The following is a 23851-nucleotide window of genomic DNA, read 5'->3' as shown; positions in this document are numbered from 1 at the left end:
TGAAGGGACTGTGATTAGAATCTACCAGATTTTTCGGCTTAAGAAATTATTCGAGTAGGAACTTTAAAAAGGGCTTTGACACTTTGAAGGCAGTTAAGTCTTTCCTGCACTGTCGCCTTGCATTTCCTGCAGTCCGCTGGAGGTGAAGGTGGGTGCACAGGTGGAGATGGAGAAGAAGCGGGGAAGAGGGGGGCACGGAGCTGCTCTCTGAAAGCCGGGGGCCTGGATCTAGGTCTGAGGTGCTCACCCCTTTTGCAACTTCAGGCTCAGAAAAGAAAAGCAGGCATGAAATTGAAAATTCAAATCCTTCAGCTTGTTAGCTGCCTATTTTCAACCCAATCCTCCAGCAGCCCCAAGGCCTTTCCTTCCCTTCCTAGACCCTCCCAGGTTCCTGCCCTGCGGCCAAAAGTCCGAACACTGGGGGAAGAAAGTGAACACGTGAAACTAAGCCAAAGCCTTTGAGAAAACAATTGTTGGTATTTTCCTCCCATATTTGTTCGATTTTTAAAATGAACAGAGAAAAAGCCGTAAAGGTCTTGGTCTTGCTGCTCTGAGTGTAGATTCCTTTCTGTAACATTTAGATTTGTAGGATTGGAAAAGTAATATATGTTCATTATTTTTACATTTTGAAAATATGTAAAAATGTGTTTCTTTTAATTTTAAAAAGTATATTCTAGGGCAGGAATGAGCAAACTTTTTCTGTAAAGGACTAGACAGTAAATATTTTCAGCTTTGCAGGCTGAAAGTTCTCTGATAACTACTCAACCCTGATGTCATGGGCAAGCAGCCATAGATTATAAATTCTAAACGAATTAGTGTGGCTATGTGCCAATCAAATTAACAACAGACAGTAGGGAAGTAAAAAGGATAAATGCTACAATACAGTTAAACCTCAAAAACTGTGTGGTCAGTGAAAGAAGCCAGCCACAAAAGACCACGTCATTTGTGATCCCATTCACAGTTTATGAAGTGTCAAGAATTAGTCAACCTATAGAGACAAAAAGTAAATTCATGGTTGCCAGGGGTGAGAGGAGAGGAGAATGGGAGTTACGACTAATAGGTACAAGCTTTCTTCTGGTATGGCAGAAACATTCTAAAATTAGATTGCGGTAATGGTTGCACGACACTGTAAATATACTAAAAATCATTCAATTGTACATTTAAAAGGAATGAACTTCATGGTATAAAAATGATATCTTAATAAAGCTGTTAAAAAAAATAGCAGACTGGATTTGGTCTGTGGGTCAGAGTTTGCGGACCCCTGGCTCTATGGTAATTTCTGAACTAGAATTTCTTAAAATTTCGTTTTGAGGCTTCATCTTTTCTCTTTTTGCTTCTTTTTTATATCTTTCTTTTCAAAAATATCCTTTGTCCAAATCCCTCCAAAGTAGTTCTTCCCTGTTGTACGTATCCTGGGAAAAGATGTTCCCAGGGAAGGGAGCAGACAAGGTAGGCAGAGCCCCCGGCTAGCCAGTCGTCACTCTCTGTGCCACAAAGAGCACGTGGTTTATTCCCAGTGGAAGGAGAAATGAAGGCCAGTAGGAGGGCCTGTAGCAAAGAATAAGAATGTTGTCCTTTAGGACTTGGGATATATTCTTCCCAACTTCTGGATGGAAACAGAAGGTGCTTGAGGAATTTGGCCTGCTGGGGCAAGAATTATAACCAGCAAAGCTCAGTTCAGACATGCTAAACGTGGCCCTAACTACAGTGTTACCTTGCTTTACCTTCATTCTCACACTGGAGCCCTTGGCGTTCTGGAGAGCAGAGACATCCTTGGAACCGATCACACAGCTCCCCGTGGGTGCACCTGCAACTAAGCTTACAGTCTGGCCCGTAATAACCCGGCTGGCACGCTGTGAACCAAGACACCAGAACCATTGTTAACAGAGACGAAGGGAGAAAACTAAAGCTGTGGGTGGCTAGGAGCTGAAGTTAGTACTGCCTCTGTGAGGCCCACAGAAGAAAAGATCTTCCTCTATTTTCAAATCCCAAATCCTGTCCGGATTGGACCTCAGAGCTCTGCTATCTACAGCCCACTGAAAAACAAAAACAAAAACAAAAAACAACAAGTCTCTATGGCCTTTCAACTCAAAGTGTGTTCTCAAAACCAGCAGCATGAGCACCATCTGGGAGTTTTGGGAAATGCAGACCTCAGGAGCCAGACCAACACCTATGGAATCAGAGTCTGTGTTTTAATAAGAACCCCAGATGATGTGCTTGAGAAGCACTTTCTATAAGGTCCAGAGGCTTAATTATGAAAGCATCATTAACTTGGGATGAAAACATCTGTGATTCAAAACCCTGTAGCTCAGCCCTGGACAGCTGAGTGAACAGTCCAGGTACCTCCCACGCTATTAACTCTAGCAAGCTAGATCTCCTTGGTATACCTGCTAGAATGTTTTTTGTTCAAGGGTATGATCGGCACATACCTTCATTGCATTGCAGACCCTGCCAACCTGCGGCACAGGAGCACCCATAGGGGTCTGGGAGACAGAACACATAGGACTTGCATCCCTCTGGTCCACTACACCTTTCTTTACATGTTCTGCCAAATGTGTGCAGCTCACAAGCTTGGGGGGGGGGGCAGAAAAAGATGATTCAGCGTCAAATATTCAACCCCTTGAAATGTATGCATCTTCTTTTACAGGTCTCCCCTAGACTAGTGAAGATGGAAAATAATCCAATCTCAGCTGTGGTGTGGACAGCATTACAGTGATTGGCAATAGAGAACCTTTAGGAAAGGGTACCTTTTTCCAATTCACACCGAGGTCCCACAGGGCCTAACATGGGCCATTTAGTTTCTGTTCCCAGTGGTGTACAGAGTTAAAATTCTATATCCAGCAATGATGGCTTTTTATTTTTTTTAATTCTATTTTATTATGTCATGTTAGTCACCATATAGTACATCATTAGTTTTTGACGTAGTGTTCCATGATTCATTGTTTACGTATAACACCCAGTGGTCCATGCAGTACGTGCCCTCCTTAATACCCATCACCGGGCTAAACCATCCCCCCGACCCCCCGCCCCTCTGAAACCCTCAGTTTGTTTCCCAGAGTCCATAGTCTCTCATGGTTTGTCTCCCCCTCCGACTTCCCCCCCTTCATCCTCAACTTACTCATCAAGCATTCTTGACTTACCCTTCTCACAGGTCTTCCCCATAAACCCAGGTGGGCAAATGCATTCTCCTGTATCTTCGTGGCAGACACCATTGTTCTTACACTCAGTGCAGACACGGTTACATTCAGGTCCCCACTTCTGAGCTTCACATCCTTTTAAGGAAAACAAGGCTCTGGTGAGTAGAGCACACTCACTCCCTAAACCTTTACTGAGCACCTACAACATGGCAGTCATTTTAGCGGACACTAGTAAATGAAGAGAAACAAAATACAATTTCATAAAAGCTAACAGTCTTCTGTTGGAAACAGACATGGAAACAGTAATAAGGATAGAAACAAAGACAAGGAGGGGCACCTGGGTGGCTCAGTCAGTTAAGCATCTGCCTTCCACTTGGGTCATGTTTCCAAGGTCCTGGGATCAAGTCCCACATCGGACTCCCTGCTCAGCGGGGAGCCTGCTTTTCCCTCTCCACCTTGCTTGTGCTCTCTGTCGCTATCTCTATCTCTCTCTCTCAAATAAATAAAATCTTAAAAAAAAAAAAAGACAAGGAGTACCTAATCCTGTCTTGGGGATAGAAGAGGGTATAAAGGAAGGCATCCCGGAGGAGGTGGTATGTGAGAGAAGAATCTGCATGACCACATAATCAGCAAAGAAGATAGGCTGCAGAGTGTGTTCCAAGCAAAGGTGAGGCAGGGAAGGAAAGCCTGGCATTTTCCAGAGCTGCAGGTATGATCAGAGCTAGGACGATGGTTTTCCAAGTGTGATCCCTGACCAATAGCTTCTTCATTACCTGGGAATCTGCTAGAGATGCAAATCTCAAATCTCAAATTGCATCTGAATTGGAGGTGGCCTAGCAATCTATGCTTGCCAAGTCCTCCACATAATTGTGATGCATGCCAGAGTGTGAGAACCTCTGGTCTGCAGTCTGTAGAGACAAGATTCAGCTCAGAAGCGAGCAGAAGCTGGTAGCATCCACCTGTTTTCAGGTAAAAAACATACAGGACGTGAAAGAATATACATAAAACTTAAAGTACAAGGAGTGGTAAAAGGGTTCTAGATTCTTATTTCCTAGATACGTCTTTCTAACATTTGGTGATTTTAGATGGTTTTTTGGGTCCAAGGACACCTTCTGATATAAGGAAAAAATGCAAGGGGGTTGGCATGAACTTTTGTGGTCAGGGATTTAATTTCTCATCTGAAAGGAACTAGTGTCTTTGTCCCTGAATGTTAGTCTCACGGTGGTAAGCTTGGACCTGTGCCTACAGCTGATGTAACTTTATAATTTCTTTGGCAAGAATTCCTGGTTATCAGTATTTTCTCTAAAATAATCAGGAAGACTATCTACACAGACCCTTTCTTACAGACTTCCATTTAATAGATAAAGCTATAAAATGTCTAAAAGTTAATATTTACATGCCTTAATATATAAAGGGAAAAATACTTCTGCACAATTAGTGATTTCTTGAGAGCCAGACCACAGGTTATTTGCACGTGTTGAAAACTAATGATGGCAGCCCATGGAGAAGAAAATGGGCTTCCTGTTACATTAAACTAGGTCTCTAGCTCTCTACTTATCTATAGACCTTTCCCAGCTTCTCCCCTCAGCCTGGGAAAGACAATAGAATAAAGCTTGAAGGGAAAACTGGAGTGACCTCCTGGGGATGGAGAAGCTAGGAAAAGAGTTTGTTGATAAGCAGCAAGATGTAATCAGGCTTCTGTGATTTTCATCAAAAGCCCTGAGTTTTTATATTTTAGGAAACCAAATATTCGTGAATACAGAGAGAAATCCTATAAACTCATTGGTTGTTTAAGAAACTTCTTATCCTTGTATTTCATACCAACACAATGCTGGGCACAGAGTTATGTTCAATATATATTTGTTGAATGAACAAACAAATGAATGAATATAATGCAAAGAAAAAGAACAACTATTCATGAGTTAGAGATTCCAAACATTAGAAGAATGACAGAGAAGCCCAAATACTTGGACCTGAGTTGTTTAATATCATGAATACTTGGTATAGCGAGGAAAATCCAAGGCAGCTTTTTCTTTCTATAAATCAGTTTCTTATAAAAACTAATGGTTGATAGTTACTCCCCACTTTGATAGTTGTAAGGGGGGGCAGACTGTTTATTAGTTCTAACTAGTGAATGTTAGATGTTATTTATTTATTTATTTGAGAGAGAGCACGAGGGGTTAGGGAAGAGCGGGGGGTGGGGGGGAAGAATCTTAAGCGGGCTCCATGCTGAGCACAAAGCCCAACGAGGGGCTTGATCTGATGACCCTGAGATCATGACCCGAGCTGAAATCAACAGTTGGGTGCTTAACTGACTGAGCCACCCAAGCACCTCACAGGAGACTTAATGTTTAACTAGATGTTAGACCAATCCAGAAGGCACAACTCATCCCCATGTATCAGATACCTTTAAGAGAGACTGCCCAGCTCACTGTGATGCCCCCTTTTAATGGGAAGGAAGCTGCTACTCAAGTGTGGAGTCCTAGAGAGCACTGTGGTATGCGGTTCCACGGTTGGCTATGGCTCACTGGTCTAAGCCAGGAGACATCTGACATATATTAGGGCAATCTGATTCTTTATCCTGGGAATTCAAATTTAGTAAGTAAAAGAAACATGGCTGAAGCACAGGTAGGGTAAGAGTAGCCTCCTAGAGAGAAAGTCCATCCACCCCCACCCATGCTGAGCCCCAGATCTTCCTTGGGGCCAATCTTTTCTGGAAACTTGTTTGTCAGCTGTTCCACCAATTTTCTAGAGCCCTTAGTATACCTCCAACCAATCCCTGGTTTTTGCTTAAGTAGCCAGAGTCAGTTTCTGTTATTTGCAGCTAAAAATCCTAACAACCAAATCATCACAGATCGTGGCCTCTCAGTCACTTACTCCGGACTATCAGCCTGGTGAAGGCCGAGGTGAAGAGGTTTCCTCCTATGTACCTGGCTGAGTACACTCCAGCATCCTGGGGCTGAGCGTGAGGCAGATGCACTTCTAAAATATCAGGTACTTCGTGCCGGGGCACTGAGTGGATGAAGGAACCTTATAAGGGAGAAGAGTGGAGAACAGTGGGTCACACGCAGGTACTCCTGTTTCCCTATCTGGCCTCTCCACTTCATTAGCTCTCCCTGACTGGATATAGAAAATGTGCTCTAGCATATTGGCTGTAGAAGAATGAAAAGGCTGAGCCAGGCAATGCTCTCCCCGTAATTGAAAAAGTTATGGTGCTAGAGCAGATAGGTCAGTCTACACAATCTACCACCAAAGGTATGAAGATAGAGGTAAGGCTAAAGTGCCTATCTTCTGCAGGAAGAGATGAACAGGCAAGGGCATCCCTGCCACGAATCTATTAACCAGGAGATACCTAGAATCATTAGCCCAATATGGAAGTCCTATCCACCCACAGAACCCGGAATAGTCCCCATCAATATTTCGCTGGCTCAGGCAACTGCCACCAGGTGGTGCCAAACCACAGGTGGAACTGGACAGGTTTGTAAGAGAAACTTGGACTCCCAGACCTACCACCAGCTGGCTTCCCAGGCTCCATCTGGTAATTTCCTTAACCTTGCAATCAAGCAACCCTCATTTCACATGGCTGAATTTGGGACCTCACTTAGCACCTCATCATGGGGATTTATTGTACATTCAACAATTTCATATTATATATTCATAAATATAGAATGTATTCATATATGTATATGAATCTCTACTTCACTCGATTAAGCAACTGACCACATTGCCTAATAGAGCTTCTTTAATAAGATTCTGCTGGCTTGCATCATAACAGCTTTGTTTCCAACATCTGCCGCCAAGACTATACCAGGATAATGACCCAATACGTTTCGTGCGATCTCATGTCTCACACCATGGTGCTGGCAGGAAACGAAACACATACTCACCATTTTTGTAAATCACTGCATCTTCTTCTTTAGTCAACACCTTTTTGAAAGATATGTTCACATTATCTCCCCTGTCCACAGTCATGGTTAAAGTAGCTGGTAGGAAGGAAGCTTTTAAAAGAGAGAAAGAAAACAAATAAGAAAATGAGGTCACACATTTTCTCCAGGAGCAACTGAACTTTGAACTTCAGAAGATGGGGGCTGGCACTTGCCAGAAGTCAGCTGATTTGTAACAGGAAAAATAATGGCAGCTAATGGGTTTTAAGCTTCATTAAGGTTTTGAAAAATGTGATGAAAGGAATAGTCATTCTCTCTGTAAAAAGGTAAATATATATATACACACACTATACATATACACATTTTTTTCCATACAACTAGTTGGGGAGATAAGGACTTTATGTTGATTAATATCTGATATCAAACTAAGACCTGATATTAGCTATAAACTATAGTAAAAATGAATCAAACACCCTTCTCCAATCCCTACCAAGTTTTCTCAAAGTGGAAAAGAATAGAAATGGTTAGACATTTGCCAAATGGCTCTTCCCTTTTGGGTCATGGTCCTTTTGGGTTGTATTGATCCAACTAATTCTAATTGCTTAGGAATGCTACAAGCATTTCTCGAATGGAATCAGCACAATGCTGACTTATTACCAGTGGTGTAAATATTGGAATATTGGACAATAAGGCAAAGATGAGACCCAGTATCTTCCTCTGAATTATATATAAATATACATTTATTATAGAATATAAATATATAATTAAATATATGGACATACACACAAACTGACATAGAAATTGAACTGGGCAGTACTGGGAAGACCCTAGGGAACCTATTATATATTTGGCTTATAAAACCCTTTTGGAAACATCTTTCTTTGTGTCAGTCTTGGAACACAACATTGCCGGAGTCCTTTGGTTTGTTGGACAAGATGTGTGAATAAAATCTTCTAGCATTCTTCCAGCCACAACAGTTCCTGAATTCCCTTAATTTACACCATAATCTACAGAGAGCCACAATTACAAGAATAAGGGAGGATTAACTTTAGGCTTTATTGAGGTGAGCCAATTTTTTAAAATGTCAGCCTTATTGAGATATAATTGACATACAGGTTAAGCCAATTTTTAAAATTTAAGGATCACCACTAAAAGAAGAGAATCAGAATATATAATTTTCCTAAACATGGAGAGTAGGAGAGATATAAAAGGAGAGAAAAAAGCCCAAATAAAAATCACAGCATACAGAAAAGATAGATTCTGCCAAATGTATGTCAAAAGCCAGAGAATCCTAGAACGAATTTTTTTAAAAATACATATATATATATGCGCCCTTTCTCATGACCTACACATTAAACATAGTAACACACGGGCGCCTGGGTGGCTCAGTTGGTTAAGCGACTGCCTTCGGCTCAGGTCATGATCCTGGAGTCCCGGAATCGAGTCCCGCATCGGGCTCCCTGCTCGGCAGGGAGCCTGCTTCTCCCTCTGACCCTCCCCCCTCTCATGTGCTCTCTGTCTCTCTCATTCTCTCTGTCTCAAATAAAAAAAAGAAAAGAAAAAAAATCTTAAACATAGTAACACATAAGACTGAGGGAGAGAAAAATGTATGCCAGACTCACTAACTGAAAGAAGCTTGTATTGCAATATTTATGTCAGAAAAAATAATTTATTCTAAAGCCAAAACAAAATTTTAGGGATAAAGATGGTCTTTACATGATGATATAAAAAATGGAAGATCTAGTAATCGTGAACTTACATATGCATCTAACAACAGCTTCAAAACCCACGAAACAGAAACTGACCAAATGAAAGGAAGAAACTGACAAATCCACAAGCATTGTGGAAACTTTCAGAAATTGATGCATCACAGACCAAAAATACTAAGGACAAATAAAGAAAACCTGAGTAACGCAATTAAAGATCTGTTGGCTATTCATGGATCCCTGTACCCAGTTATAAGAACATGTGTTCAAGCATATTGCCTGCTTTATTAAGCCACAAAGCACATCTCTATAAATAACATAGAATCAATATCTTATAGAACAAGTTCTCCGACCAGAAGCACCTAAATTAGAAATCAGTAGCAAGGCACCCTGTGCCCTAAGGTTTGGATCCCTATGGCATTTCAGCCTAGGAGCAAGCAAGCCTGCTGCAGTCCGCGGGGTGAATCAGCCTGCCTTCCTGGCTCCTCTGTGGCTCTCAGACTCGTGGCTTGAGAGAGGCTGATTAGGTACGTGCGCACCATGGGCTTAGAGGGCTACCCTGGGGGGCAGAAGATGCCTCGAACTACACTCAGAAGGATTCAGCTTTAGGTTCCTCTGCCTGTTCTTCTCTGTGTCTGCACACCCAGGCATGGTGCCCTGCCAGGACAGCCCCATCAATGTGTTTGGGGACATGGGGCGCATCTAGAGAGAGAACGGGACAGATCCAAGGGCAGCGTGAGTGCTGAAAGAAGACAGTCCTGGGCTTGAAGCCAGTCTCCACCACTTACTGGACCTCTCTGAACGAGTTACTTAACCTCTGAACATCTCAGCTTCTTCGTCTCTAATTTAGAAGTAAACGTATTCACTTTGAAAGGTTGTTGGGAATATGAAATGATGGATTCCAAGCCCCTGGGTACTTAGAAGAGGTCAGTATCCTTTCCAAATAACAACAAACGACAACACTGCTGTGCTGACATTTGTAATATGGACAACAGTGGCAGCTTTCTCATGGTTCTAAGACAGATCAAGCATGCAGGGAAGGCACGCCCGACCAGCAGGGAGACCTAATGGGGCTCCCGCTCGCAATGACAAGGGGCTTCCTCGAGCAAAACTAACGCGTTCAGCTCCTGCTCTCTGTGGCATGATCCTGGGCTCTTGTGAGAATCTTTTGTGACCATTTTATACAGTTATTCCTTTCTCTGTGGTGTGTTTTGATTTTCTGCCCCTTTGTATGAAGATCTGACCATGGAACTTCTCACTCAGCTTTGTATCCTGAAAAGGAACTGACATTCCCCACTAGGCTCAACTCCCAACTCCAACGGGGCTTTTCTTTTGCCCCCACTCTGTGGCTCTTTATTTTTTCAGATTTGGTGGCTTTTAAGCTCCCTGTTTTCTTTCTTTCTTTTTTTCTTAAGATTTTATTTATTTATTTGTCAGAGAGAGAGAGAAATCACAACCAGGGGGAGCTGCAGACGGAGAGGGAGACGCAGGCTCCCCGCTGAGCAAGGAGCCCGATGCGGAACTTGATCCCAGTTCCCTGGGATCATGACCTGAGCTGAAGGCAGACGTTTAATAGACTGAGCCACCCAGGCATCCCATAAGCTCCCTTTTTTCTTAGGTGGAAACATGGTCACAGCAGAGTCCACCACTATCCAGTCTGCCACTTCCTGTATTAGGGGCTCTAGGTTGACTGTTCTCTGCTGAGTTTTAATAAAGGGGTCTACAACCTTCACGCTGTATTTTGATGACAAAAGAGCCCCACTTGGACACAGTATGCATAGATTAATGTCATGTGACTTGACTGGATCATGAAAACAATAAGCACCTTTCAAATAGTGCCTACTATCAGGCCCTACTTTTTCTAAGCACTTTATACAGATTTAATTTTCACAATGTTTCTATCAGATAGATACTACAATTATCCTAATTTTACAAACGAGGAAATTAAGATACAGAGAGGTAAAGTAACTTGTCCAAAATCACACAGCAAGTTCATGGGAGGGTCAGGATTTGAGCTAGGTTACTTGGCTGTGGAAGCCTTTCAGAGGTTATATAATGTTAGCACTCAAAAGGCTTTAAAGTCCTAGTACCTCATTTATAAATGAGATTGCTAGGGCCTGAATCTGAAGGTAACTTGTTCAAGGTCATTTGGATGGGCTAATTCATCAACAGAACTTAACTAAGAACATGATTCACTAATTCTTTAAGGGCTGGTGAAGAGAAGAGATGTTAGTAACAGTTATAAACAAAGATATTTCTCATCGATGTAAAATAATTGAGTTAATTTTGGGTGTCTCCTTTAATGACAAAGACTAAGCATAATAATGTAGTTTTATGTCCGTTATTATTGTGTAGTCTCATGAGTGTGCTATCCACCGTCTATCCATGTGGGAGATGCAGTTAAGGGTGACTTAGTCCCTTACTTAGTCCCCTAAGGGTGACTTAGTCCCTTACTGTGAATCCATGTGAAAGTTGAGACACAAACTCAAGAGGCCCACACTTGCCTCAACCACACTAGCTCTCCAGACCCATCTCCCTCCAGGCCCCGTGCCTCAGCTCTCAACCGCAGCCATTCTGAACTATATTCAGTTCTGCCAATGGGCCACGGGATCACTCCCACTCAAGTCACGAACTTCCTTCTCCTCTGCCCCTTCCTCTCCCATATGTCTCACCAAGTCCCGCTCATCCTCAGTCTCCATCTAGATGTCCCTTTCTCCAGGAACCTTACACATCCCCTGGGATCCAGGGTAAGTGCTCCAAGGCTGTTCTCTGAATGCCCTTGCACATCTCCACGCCAGGCCCTGCACAGCGCAGCGCCCCTGCTGGACTGAACCGCCAAGACACAAGTTCACGTCTGTTTTGAAAGGCAGCACAGGGTGTTGGTTAGGGCCTGGCTTCTGGGATCAGCCTGCATGAACCTTTCCAGGTCCAACAAAGGAAACCAGGTGTGTGAATGCACCTAAGTTGCAATAGGTATAAGCCTGATCTATTAAAACCGGTCCTATGTATCATATGACCTCACTGATATGAGGAATTCTTAATCGCAGGAAACAAACTGAGGGTTACTGGAGTGGGGGGTGGGGTGGGAGGGATGGGGTGACTGGGTGATAGACACTGGGGAGGGTATGTGCTCTGGTAAGCGCTGTGAATTGTGCAAGACTGTTGAATCTCAGATCTGTACCTCTGAAACAATGCAATATATGTTAAGAAAAAAAAGAAGAAGAAGAAGAAGAAGAAGGTAGCGGGAGGGGAAGAATGAAGGGGGGGAAATCGGAGGGGTAGACGAACCATGAGAGACGATGGACTCTGAAAAACAAACTGAGGGTTCTAGAGGGGAGGGGGGTGGGAGGATGGGTTAGCCTGGTGATGGATATTGAGGAGGGCACGTTCTGCATGGAGCACTGGGTGTTATGCACAAGCAATGAATCATGGAACACTACATCAAAAACTAATGATGTAATGTATGGGGATTAACATAACAATAAAAAATTAAAAAAAAAAACCGGTCCTAACAGTCCTCACCAGAGACACATTTGGTAAAGCCTAAATTATACAGTAATGTATATAAAATGGCTAGGGGAATGTCAGGCACGTAAGTATTCAGGAAATGTTACCGTCACTGCAGCTCCCATGTGTGACACAAAAAGAGGCCTAAGAGTACTTGAAGAATGAAAGAATATATGAATGAGTCGGATCTCAAGTTTTCCTCTTTATGCTTTTAACACATTCCTTTGTGTTATTTAGATATAAATGGCTCCTCCCTATCAACTTCACAAATCCTCTTTGCAAGGTTTGATGTCCTTAAAGTAAAGCTCTTTCTCAAATGAAACTAGGAAGGAAATAACCTATGTTTCCTCCTGATGGACACTCTGAGACAGCCGTTTAGATGTGAAAAGGTTTCAAACTTCATTTATACCTCCCTACCGCCAAATGAAATCACCAGTGAGGTTTGAACAAATTGCTTTTGAATTTTTTTTTTTTTTGCATGATGCCATTGATAAAAACAGTTTAGCCATTTGGAGTGTGTGAGCCAAGGTAAGCGTGCTTTGGCACATCTCAAATGGATTTTCCACTTCCTCCCAGATGCACGAGTCAGCAGCAAGCAGGAATACATTACTGTTTATCCTATCCTGCTATGTCCCTGGGCAGGCACCTCTGAGATCCCATAGTGTTTTGCTAGGGCATTAACAGTGTCACGAAGATATCGTTGTGGAGGTTTTCCTGATTCACCATAAAGGATATCACTTTCCTCCCACTGTATTTCAGCTACTGGACGGTCAGCGAAAGAAACAGAATCAGTTCAACAGCCTGAGATGTTGTTATTAAAATGCAGGAGAGAAAGCACTACCTCTTTTTCTATTTTGTATAAATTTCCACAATTATGTTAATGGATGGTATTACATTTTTCCACGACTGAGAAGAAAAATAGTCTTACTAATATTGCTTATTCCAAGGCACTATGATGATTATTGAAGACTTACTATGAGCCAGATATATTGGTGGTCTCATTTGATTCTCAAACGTCTGGGGTAAAATCCTTACCTCCACTATTTTTTTCAAATGAGAAAAAGGATTTCTTTTTTTTTTAATTTTAAGATTTTATTTATTTATTTGACAGAGAGAGACACCGTGAGAGAGGGAACACAAGCAGGGGGAGTGGGAGAGGGAGAAGCAGGCTTCCTGCTGAGCAGGGAGCCCGATGCGGGGCTCGATCCCAGGACTCTGGGATCATGACCTGAGCCGAAACAGACACTTAGCCGACTGAGCCACCCAGGTGCCCCAAGAAAGCAAAAGTTTTTTGTTTTTTTTTTTGTATTTATTTGACAGAGAGAGACACAGCGAGAGAGGGAACACAAGCAGGGGAAGCAGGAGAGGGAGAAGCAGGCTTCCTGCTGAGCAGGGAGCCCGATGCGGGGCTCAATCCCAGGACCCTGGGATCATGACCTGAGCTGAAGGCAGACGCTTAACGACTGAGCCACCCAGGCGCCCCAAGAAAAATGATTTCAATCAAGTAGTTTGCCCTGAATCCTATGATTCAGTTGCAGAGCGAGGCTCAAACCCATGTCTCTACACTGTGCCCTGGGTGGCTCTGCAGGCTTTCCGTTGGAGTTGCTCTACTTTATAAACCAAGCGCTCAGAATGGGGGAGGGTGGTTAACACTAAGTGGGAGGGATGTGCCAAGCGTATGGTAGTGGTCATCCACACAGGCTCTGCAGTCAGGTCACTTGGCAACAAATCCCCATTCCCACCCTTTACAAACCACTATTGTTACTCTAACTTACTCTGCAATAATCTCATTTCAGCCCAGCTTTTAGCAAAACATCTACTGTATCCATCAAATTTTCATGTAAATTCACTTATGGGACCTGGTTTGGTATACACCGTCTTATTTAAAACTTAAGATGATTTTGAAGGTACTATTATATTCATTTCACAGGTGATGAAAAATGAGACCAACGGATGTTAAGGAACTTGCCCAGGGCCCCAGAGCTGGTAAATGGTGGAGACAGAATTAAAACTCAGGTGAACAGGAGTCTAAAAGCCATCTTCTCAGGGCACCTGGGTGGCTCAGTCCTTAAGCGTCTGCCTTCGGCTCAGGTCATGATCCCAGGGTCCTGGGATCGAGCCCCGCATCGGGCTCCCTGCTCAGCGGGAAGCCTGCTTCTCCCTCTCCCACTCCCCCTGCTTGTGTTCCCTCTCTCACTGTCTCTCTGTCAAATAAATAAAATCTTTAAAAATAAATAAATAAATAAAAGCCATCTTCTCTCCATGCTTTCTCACTAGCAAGCCTGCCTTTACCTCATTTGACTGAATTTAAGCTCTCCTTTACTTGCGCTGGCCTAGACTTTCAGTTTAGAGCCGTCATTACTGTTGGTCCTTGACTCCCAAAATTCTGGTTTAATATACTCTACAGGTTCTTATTTCCACACTGTCAAGGACAGACCCAGGCCAGCCTGAAAAGGGCACAGTGGCACCTCACATTTCACTCCTATGAAGCCAATGGGCACAAATCTCAGGTTCTCTTCATTCAGAATGTGGAAACATCAGCAGAAAGGCATAACTCTTTATACGAGTCAAATCCCGAATGACACGCGTGAAAAATAATAGGGCTGACTTTTTAGCCGTGATAGCTTTGGCACACCTCACATCCCTTTGTTCAAACTCTCTTCCCTCACCGGAGAGCGGCATTCCTGGGAACGTCTGCTGTGCACTTTTCCCACTCACCCTAGTGTCATTTAAAGGTGACTGGTACAGTTTTGCTAAGAAAACTTTTTCTTTCATTTGTAATGAAGAGTGATTTTATCACTTTTGACTTTAAAATGAGCTTCCTGCCTTTAAATCTTTTAATTACCAACATTAGCAAATTCAAAGAAATCTTTTCAGGTGGACCCCAGTGAGGGGCTGACTCTAAGTCCTTGCTACCCAAAGTGTGGTGCACAGCCCAGAGGCACCTTATCACCTGGGACCTCGTGAGAAATGCGCCATCTCGGAACTCTCCTCGAGGACCTACTGAATCAGAGTCTGCATTTTACCAAGACCCACAGGTGATCTATAAGCACATTCAACTTTGAGAAACACTGGTCTAAAAGAATGCAGACTCCTATCTAAAAAACTGTCAATCAGAGGGCACCTGGGTGGCTCAGTCAGTTGGGCGACTGCCTTCGGCTCGGGTCGTGATCCTGGAGTCCCGGGATCGAGGCCCGCATAGGGCTCCCTGCTCGGCGGGGAGTCTGCTTCTCCCTCTGACCCTCCCCCCTCTCATGTGCTCTCTCTATCTCATTCTCTCTCTCAAATAAATAAATAAAATCTTTAAAAAAAAAAACTGTCAATCAGAGACATGTGTAGAGGTGTGTTATTTATGTGGATCATTTTAGCAATGATAAATCAAACCCTGACGAGTTCACAATGTCATTATCTCATGAAATGACACATTCTCAGGCCACAGTCCCTGTGGTTATGATGGCATGGATCTGGAAAGGACTCCTTCGCTACAGGTATGACCAGCCCAGAAAAAAACGGCTGATGTGTGAGTGGCCAGATCATTCCAGTCAGAACAAGGAGAGGTCATCTCTGCTGGAATTCTGTGCCTTCCTCCCAGTAAGCAGCATCAAGATACCAGGAGTCTACCTGCCTGTCCAGGCCTGGGAGCCTGAGGGCAAAATAGAACCATTAAATAATATGCACAACATTGCCTTCTCCAACTGTCATCAGTTTGGTGGCCTCGCCTAAAGATTTAGCTTAGAGCCACTTACATTTTGGGAGAAAAGTTCCATCCCATCACTGCCTTGTGAGGCGGTAGCAAAGAATAATTTGCCCCTTTTGCAGAAGCCTCTTAACATCTCCCTTCAAAGTTCCAGGGCTCTGTGAGCTAAGTGTGGCCACTCAAGTTCTAAAATGAAACCGTGGTCTCTTTCCGAGAATGGTAGCCTGCAACAAGGGCCCCAATTCTTCATCCCTCCCTGTCTCTTTGCCATTTAATAGTGGGATGCCCATCCATTTCAACTTTAGGCTCAGCTATCTGACTTTCTTGGACAATAAAATGAGACAGGAGTGAGAGCATGCAATCCTGAGGCCAGCTTTCAAGAAGCCTTGTGTGGGGGCGCCTGGGTGGCTCAGTTGGTTAAGCGACTGCCTTCGGCTCGGGTCGTGATCCTGGAGTCCCGGGATCGAGTCCCGCATCGGGCTCCCTGCTCGGCAGGGAACCTGCTTCTCCCTCTGACCCTCCCCCCTCTCATGTGCTCTCTCTCATTCTCTCTGTCTCAGATAAATAAATAAAATCTTAAAAAAAAAAAAAAAAAGAAGCCTTGTGTGTTTCCACTTGGTCTCTTGCACTTCTGCCATCTCCGTGAGAATATGCCTAGGCTAGGCTGTGAAAGGAAAACAGATGCAGGGAACTGAGCCAGGCTGGCGCAGCCGAGGCCGGCATAATACGCCTACGGTCGGCCGACGTCCATGTGGGAGAAAGCCCAGTCCGGAATGGCAGGGCCCCCCGATCAGCCCAGCGGACTCACACTCACAAGCTATGAATGCTCCCTGCTGTGTGCCCCTGTGGGTCGCAGTTGCCTCGTACACAGCATTACTGTGGCCACAGATAACCCATCACTAAGTAACCAATTAAGTTATTGATAGGTGTTTCCCTTTTAAGTTTTTTATTTCTACCACATTGTCCCCTGAAAACAGTAACTTCTGTTAAGAACACTCAGGGGCAAGCAAAACAAAGAATCACATGAAAAGTCAACGAGAAACTCAAAACAGCTAATATTTTGGCTCGCACTGTTGTCTTCATCATGGTGATTTCCGTATTACATACGTGTAACACGTTCGTATCTCCCCCAAGGCCACGGAGCTCTTAGTACAATATGTCATACATTTCATTTCATCTCATGAACTAGGCACGATGTCTAGCGAAGGGGTTAAATGTGAGCAAGGTGGACGGGCTGGGCTCTTCTCCCCTGAACGCTCTGTGTGTACGAGACACAAGCCGCGACAAGGCCTCCAAGCCCCACACTCACGCAGCCCAGGCCCGGTGTCCGACTGAGTGGCTGCCAACACAAGAGCTGTGTGCGAGTCTCAGCCAACCTCACGGCTCCGACTAAGGGGCATGTTACCTTGCTGCCGCATCTTCATGGTCCGGATCCTTATTGCTTCTCCTCGAACGCGCCCTTCACAGAAGTATGCACCGTTGATTTTGCTCGCCTTTTCTCTCTTCCAAACGACCTTTTTAGCCCATTCTCTGGTCACATCTTGAGTAACTTCCAGGGGATCCTGGTGCTGGTTCATTAAGGCTTCAAAGTCCCTTCCTATAGTGATGGGTTCATGGGGGCGCCATCCAGAGGCGATGCAGGTGAGGGACGTTTCCGCGTCAGAGACGAGAGGTAGGGAATTGATCAGGATCAGGTCCATGGCACTATCCACTGTTCCTAAAAAAGAAAGAAGGTGTGTCATCTATGAGGAAGGTTATTAACATGGCTCCACAGGATAAATGGGTGCTTACCAAGTCCTGGCTAAAAATAGCTCGGGAGCCGTCTTTCTAAAATGCTACTGTTCCATAGGACAAGATCCAAAACTCTTTACTATGGTATCACCTAGACCCTACTAACCCCTCCTGCCCCACTGCACACCGTAGCTGCCGTGGACTCTCAGTTATTCTCCATTCCCCAAAGCAAAGCTGTGCATTATATCTCTACCCAGTATAGTGTCTGTGACATTAGTTAGGTATTCGGCAAATGCTTGTTGAGTTAAATTCACAACAATAGCATTATTGTCATTAATTATTAGTGAAAATAATTCTAATTAATAAAAATTAATGATAATGTGGTACTGCCACAGTAAAGTATTCTCAAGAAATATATCAACTATAGGGGCGCCTGGGTGGCTCAGTCGGTTAAGCAACTGCCTTCGGCTCAGGTCATGATCCTGGAGTCCCAGGATTGAGTCCCGCGTAGGGCTCCCTGCTCAGCGGGGAGTCTGCTTCTCCCTCTGACCCTCCTCCCTCTCATGCTCTCTGTCTCTCATTCTCTGTCTCGCAAATAAATAAATAAATAAATCTAAAAAAAAAAAAAAGAAAGAAATACATCAACTATATACACTGCATACTAACTTTATACACTCTCATCGTTGTCAAAGAATTCCACTAGAGGAGGACTGAGTGAGTTACACATTTCCTCCTGAGCTTCATTTGCCTCATCTTTAAATTGAGGCTAACAAGGGCACCTGGGTGGCTCAGTTGGTTAAGTGTCTGCCTTCGGCTCAGGTCAGGATCCTGGGGTCCTGGGATCCAGCCCTGTGTCTGGTTCCCTGCTCAGCAGAAGAATCTGCTTCTCCCTCTCCCTCTTCCTGCTCCTGCTCTCTTGCTCGCTCACTCTCTCTTTCAAATAAATAAATAAAATCTTTCAAAAAAATAAAGTCATTTTAAAAAAACGAGGCTAACAAGACCCATCTTGCAGGATTCTTGTAAAGATTAAATGAGATATAGTACCTAACTTCCTAAGCACTGTGTCAGCTATATATGGGGTCAACAATGACCATTATTTCAGTTCTCTCTATTCTGTTTCCTGAACACCTAGGCCCAAACCTCAACCCTCCCCAAATGTAAAAATGAAATTCTATCTGGCCTTTAAAAGTTATTCCATAAATGATGAAGCGCATTTTAGAAAAGAAAATCCCTTCTTTTCACGTTCTCCCCCTTCTCTTACCTGCCTCTCCTCTCTTCTCTTCTCTTCTGATTTCCAAAGTTTCTAAGATGAACAAATGAAATCTGTGCCTATTCTCTGCTCCTGTCAAGTGTGGAATACTAGGGATGGAGGATATTCTCTGGCTCAAGTGATGGTTGATCCTCAAGTCTACATACAATGATCAGGGGGCTTGACAGGTCAAGCACAATGGATGGCAAGTTCCATGAATACAAGGATTGAAGCTCTTTTGTTCACACTGACATATATAGGAATACCCTGCGTAGTCTCCGCATATAAAGGACTTAATAAATATTTGTTGGATGGGTGGGTGGGTGGGTGATGGATGGATGGGCAAATTTTATTCCAGATCTGCTTGATTCAAGTTCACCAATCCCACTTCCAGAATAATGAGGTTAAAAGTGAAAGTGTTCTTCTGAATCTAAACTGACTTCCTTGCCCATATTTAAAAGGCTGTTTTGAGAATTACTGAGTTTAAAGAAAAAAAGCAAATGTTACGGTTTTTATAAAATGCCACAGAAAGCTGATCAATGGTTGCTAAGTATTTAGGGTTGATTGGTATTCATTTACCAGATCTTTTTTGAGCCTCTGCTTATGTTAAGCATTATGCCTGCCATGAAGTCCTCATACAATTTTTTTTAAATGGCAACTACCACTGTTGGATGTATGCAGTGATGTTTTGAGAATGACACTATTAGGAGTTACATTTTTATCTGATTAATTAAGAAGAATGTCAAAGTCAAGTCTTAATGTAAATGGGAATTTGAGCTATTTTTTTTTTTCTTGTAATGTTAACTCAATACATGGGCTTGAGGGAGAAAATCTTGCCTTGAATGGGTGTATCTGACCCTGAAGCATCTATCTGGCTCCAAGCCTCAATAGTAACTTCACAATCTCCAGAGAAGAGACAGGGGTTGGGATAAGAAAAATGTTGTAAGAGAGGGTAAGTGAGGAAAACTAGCAGTGGAACTAGGGCCTCCAAAAATAACACTGGAGCCCAGCTCGCCTCCATATGTGGGTCCAGCTATGCCTCGGAGTGAACAGCACCTTGTCTCCCACATTCGCTCATTCCAGGCATGTTCCCAGAGAGAGTCATCAGAGGAAGGAAACGTCGTAATTCTTTCAGCTCCGGGTCAATCCAGCCTCATTTCTAGGACCAGGTGAGTGACTTGCCAAAACCAAGGGATCTGCTCTGAACTCACTGAACTTGCTCTGGCACTGGCTCTGGTTTATTTAATGACTTTAGGAAATAATAGAAAACGCAGCTGATTTGAAAAGACAGCCACACTTCATCTGTACATTGTTTCTGGGTATGGATCTGGTTTCTTTTTCCTTTTGTTCCTCCCAGTTCTCTCCCTTTATTCTCAGTGACAGAAAGGGAAATCGTGTACTTCCGAGGGTCCAGACTGGACTATGCTTTCCTCCCCTTATTCAGCAAGCCACTTACAGGAAGCCCTCTCCCACCAGTGAGTTGTCTGTCCTTTGTAATGCCATTTACAGAGAAGTATCAGAAGGATTTTGTATGTGAGCTTTGGAGAGGAGAAGAAATACCTATCAGATCCTGGGATGGATCTTAAAAATCATCTACTTAGTTTTCCTGAAACGAGAGTATGTATTTGTACTTGTCCATATATGCCTAAAGAAATTCTGGAAGGTGAGACATGAAACTGAGAACAATAGTGACCCATTAGGGGAGAGCGGGGTAGCTGGGGGACATGATGAGGGAGGTTTTTCACCGTATACTTATATATGCTGGTTTTTGAACCATTTGAATAATACCTACACATAAAAATTGAATGTAAAGACTAAATGCTATCACTCTTCCCTTAAAAAGATGCATTTGGAAGGGAATCAAGAGCCAGAGGAATATATGCATCTCTCATCATTTGTCCCTACATCTCTTTGGATTGCTTCCAAGTAATACACTTTTCTCTTTCTCTCTTCTTTGGACTAATAGGAAACATGATACCATTCCACAGTGCTGGGGGAAAAAACATGGGTTAAAAACAAACAAACAAACCTTTGCCAACAGGGAGAAGAAGGGTAGCCACACTTGGCTTCTCAAAGAGTATAAAGGAGCGGGGGCCCTAGGCAATAGGCACAGCTGTGGCCTGTGGCTTCTTGAAAGAGTTCAGCCACTGACACTGTGAAAGGTGTGACTGCAGGTGCATAGCAGGTGCCACAGAGGAATCTGCTACTGGGGACGTGTGCCTCAGAAAAATTGCCAAAGACAGACCCTATCTGGGCTCACACCATATCAGCCCCTGTGCCTAACACCTTTTCCTACATTATAGCGCTGTCTTCCCCAAGTCCCGCTGGGGACAGGCATGCAGTTGTTCCACCTCAAGCATGGTCTGAAGGGCTCTGGTCAAATCCAGTGCTTAGTTCTTGACACGTCCAGCATCATGGCTGCGTTTGCCAAATGAGTAAGTAAGACGCATATTGAATTTCATGCATCTTTTATGCTTTGGGGATTGATATTATTTTTCCTTAGCAAAGACCTTGCAAACACTTTTTAATATTTGCCTAAAATGTGTCTTATCTGTAAGGAAATGCTTTCCATCATGACATGGCATCTGCCAAGTTAACAAATGATTGTCCAACACAGTTGAAGCATAATATCCTAAAATGTTATTTTGCTCACTCTGTCATTTGTGGGCTATACAGCACATCATCTAATCTTTCACAGTAACATTTGCTTATTAAATTGCATTGTGGTACACTCAAAATGTTTATTAATTGTTTTTGCACTTAGATTTTCTTGTATTCAATGTTGCTCTGAAAAATGACTCATTAAGTAAGACAAAGAAATACTTTTCTCTACAAATAGTCATAGATATGGATGGAGCTAGAGTGTATTATGCTAAGTGAAATAAGTCACTCAGAGAAAGACAAATACCACATGATTTCACCCATACGTGGAATTTAAGAAACAAAACAGATGAACATAGAGGAAGGGGGGAGAAAAGAGGGAAGCAAACCATAAGAGACTCTTAATGATAGAGAACAAACTGAGGGTTGATGGAGGGTGGTGGGTGGGGGATGGGCTAAATGGAGGATGGGCTAAATGGGTGATGGGGATTAAGGAGTACACTTGTGATGAGCACTGGATGTTATATGTAAGTGATCAATCACTAAATTCTACTCCTGAAACCAATATTACCCTATATGTTAACTAACTAGAATTTAAATAAAAACTTGAAACAAACAACAAAAATAGCCATAGAAAAATAGACACACAGATCAATGGAATGGAACAGAAAGGCCAGAAATAAACTCACAATTATATGGTCAATTAATCTTCAACAAAGGAAGTATGAATACGCAATGGGAAAAAAACAGTCTCTTCAACAAATGGTGTCAGAAAAACTAAACAGCTACATTCATGAATGAAACTGAACCACTTTCTTACACTTTACACAAAAAGAAATTCAAAATGAATTAAGGACCTAAATGTGAGACAAACCATAAAAATCCGAGAAGAGAGCATAGGCAGTAATTTTCTGATATCAGCCATAACAGCATCTTTTTAGATATGTCTCCTGAGACAAGGGAAACAAAAGCAAAAATAAACTATTGGGACTGTATTAAAATAAAAAGCTCTGCACAACAAAGGAAATAACCAACAAACTAAAAGACAACCTACTGAATGGGAAAAGATATTTGCAAATGACATATCCAATAAAGGGTTAGTATCCAAATATATATAAAGAACTTATACAACTCAATGCCAATAATAATAATAATAATAATCCAATTTAAAAATGGGCAGAAGACATGAACAGACATTTCTTCTAAGAAGACATACAGATGGCCAACAGACACATAGAAAGATGCTCAACATCACTCATCATCAGGGAAATGCAAATCAAAACCACAATGAGATACCACCTCACACCTGTCAGAATGGCTAAAAATCAAAAACTCAAGAAACAACAAGTGTTGGTGAGAATGTGGAAAAAAGGAACACTTGCACACCTTTGGTAGGAATGCAAACTGGTGCAGCCACTGTGGAAAACAGTATGGAGCTTCCTCAAAAAATTTAAAAAAGAACTACCCTATGATTCAGTAATTGCACTACTGGGTATTTATGCTAAGAATACAAAAACACGAAATCAAAGGGATACATGCACCTGATGTTTATAACGGCATTATTTACAGTAGCCCAATTATGGAAGCAGTGTATGTGTATGGGAAGCATACACATACACAATAACATAGTATTCAGCCATAAGAAAGAACGAAATCTTGTCATTCACAACAACATGGATGGAGCTAGAGAATATTAGGCTAAGTGAAATGAGTCAGTCAGAGAAAGACAAATACCATACGATTTCACTCATATATGGAATTTAAGAAACAAAACAAATGAATAAAAGGGGACATAAGAGACAAACCAAAAAACTGTTTCTTCACTGTAGGAAACAAACAGAGGGTCACCAGAGGGGAGGTGGGTGGCAGGATGGGGGAAATAGGATAAAGGGGATTAAGAGTAAGCTTAATTTTTTTTTAAGGTTTATTTATTTACTTGAGAGAGTGAGAGCATGCGAGAGCAGTGGGAGGGGTGGAGGGAGAGGGAAAGAGAGAATGTGAAGCAGACTCTTCGCTGAGAGCAGAGCCCAACATGGGGCTGAATCTCACCACCCTGAGATCATGACCTGAGCTGAGATTAAGAGTCGGACGCTTAAAGGACTGAGCCACCCAGGTGCCCCAAGAATACACTTATCTTGATGAGCACTGAGTAATATATGGAATTGCTGAATCACTATATTGTACACCTGAAACTAATATAACACTGAATGTTAACTACACTGTAATTAAATTTTTTTAATAAAAATATTTTTAAAAATTATTATAGAAAGGATTGTGGACCTAAATCAACACCCATATAATAGAACTTAATTGATTTAGAAATTAGAGATTGAGCCATT

At 42.8% G+C, this 23851-nt stretch overlaps 1 protein-coding gene across 5 annotated transcripts in view; it reads right to left on the bottom strand.

The window, feature by feature from the left end:
* Positions 1–23851, bottom strand: part of TEK (TEK receptor tyrosine kinase) — a 106712-nt gene that overhangs the window by 46867 nt on the left and 35994 nt on the right. For 4 of the 5 annotated variants that reach the window (XR_010407775.1, XM_045882503.3, XM_064579585.1 and 1 more), the window contains exons 2-7: positions 17337–17648; positions 7025–7135; positions 6015–6167; positions 3141–3272; positions 2430–2570; positions 1725–1853 (exon numbers count right to left, since the gene is read on the bottom strand). Coding sequence is in view for 4 of the 5 variants with exons in the window: in XM_045882503.3 (XP_045738459.1) it covers positions 1725–1853; positions 2430–2570; positions 3141–3272; positions 6015–6167; positions 7025–7135; positions 17337–17648 (978 nt within the window). In the remaining variant the exon portion in view is untranslated. The remainder of the gene's footprint in view (positions 1–1724; positions 1854–2429; positions 2571–3140; positions 3273–6014; positions 6168–7024; positions 7136–17336; positions 17649–23851) is intronic. The other variant, XM_045882504.3, reaches the window with a different exon arrangement.

Source organism: Mirounga angustirostris, unplaced genomic scaffold (genome assembly GCF_029215605.1).
Source record: "Mirounga angustirostris isolate CCGP_5_RB_7025 unplaced genomic scaffold, mMirAng1.0.hap1 SCAF_15, whole genome shotgun sequence".
NCBI lineage: Eukaryota > Metazoa > Chordata > Mammalia > Carnivora > Phocidae > Mirounga > Mirounga angustirostris.
Note: the sequence above shows the minus strand (reverse complement) of the source record. Positions and strands in the feature narration are given on the sequence as shown.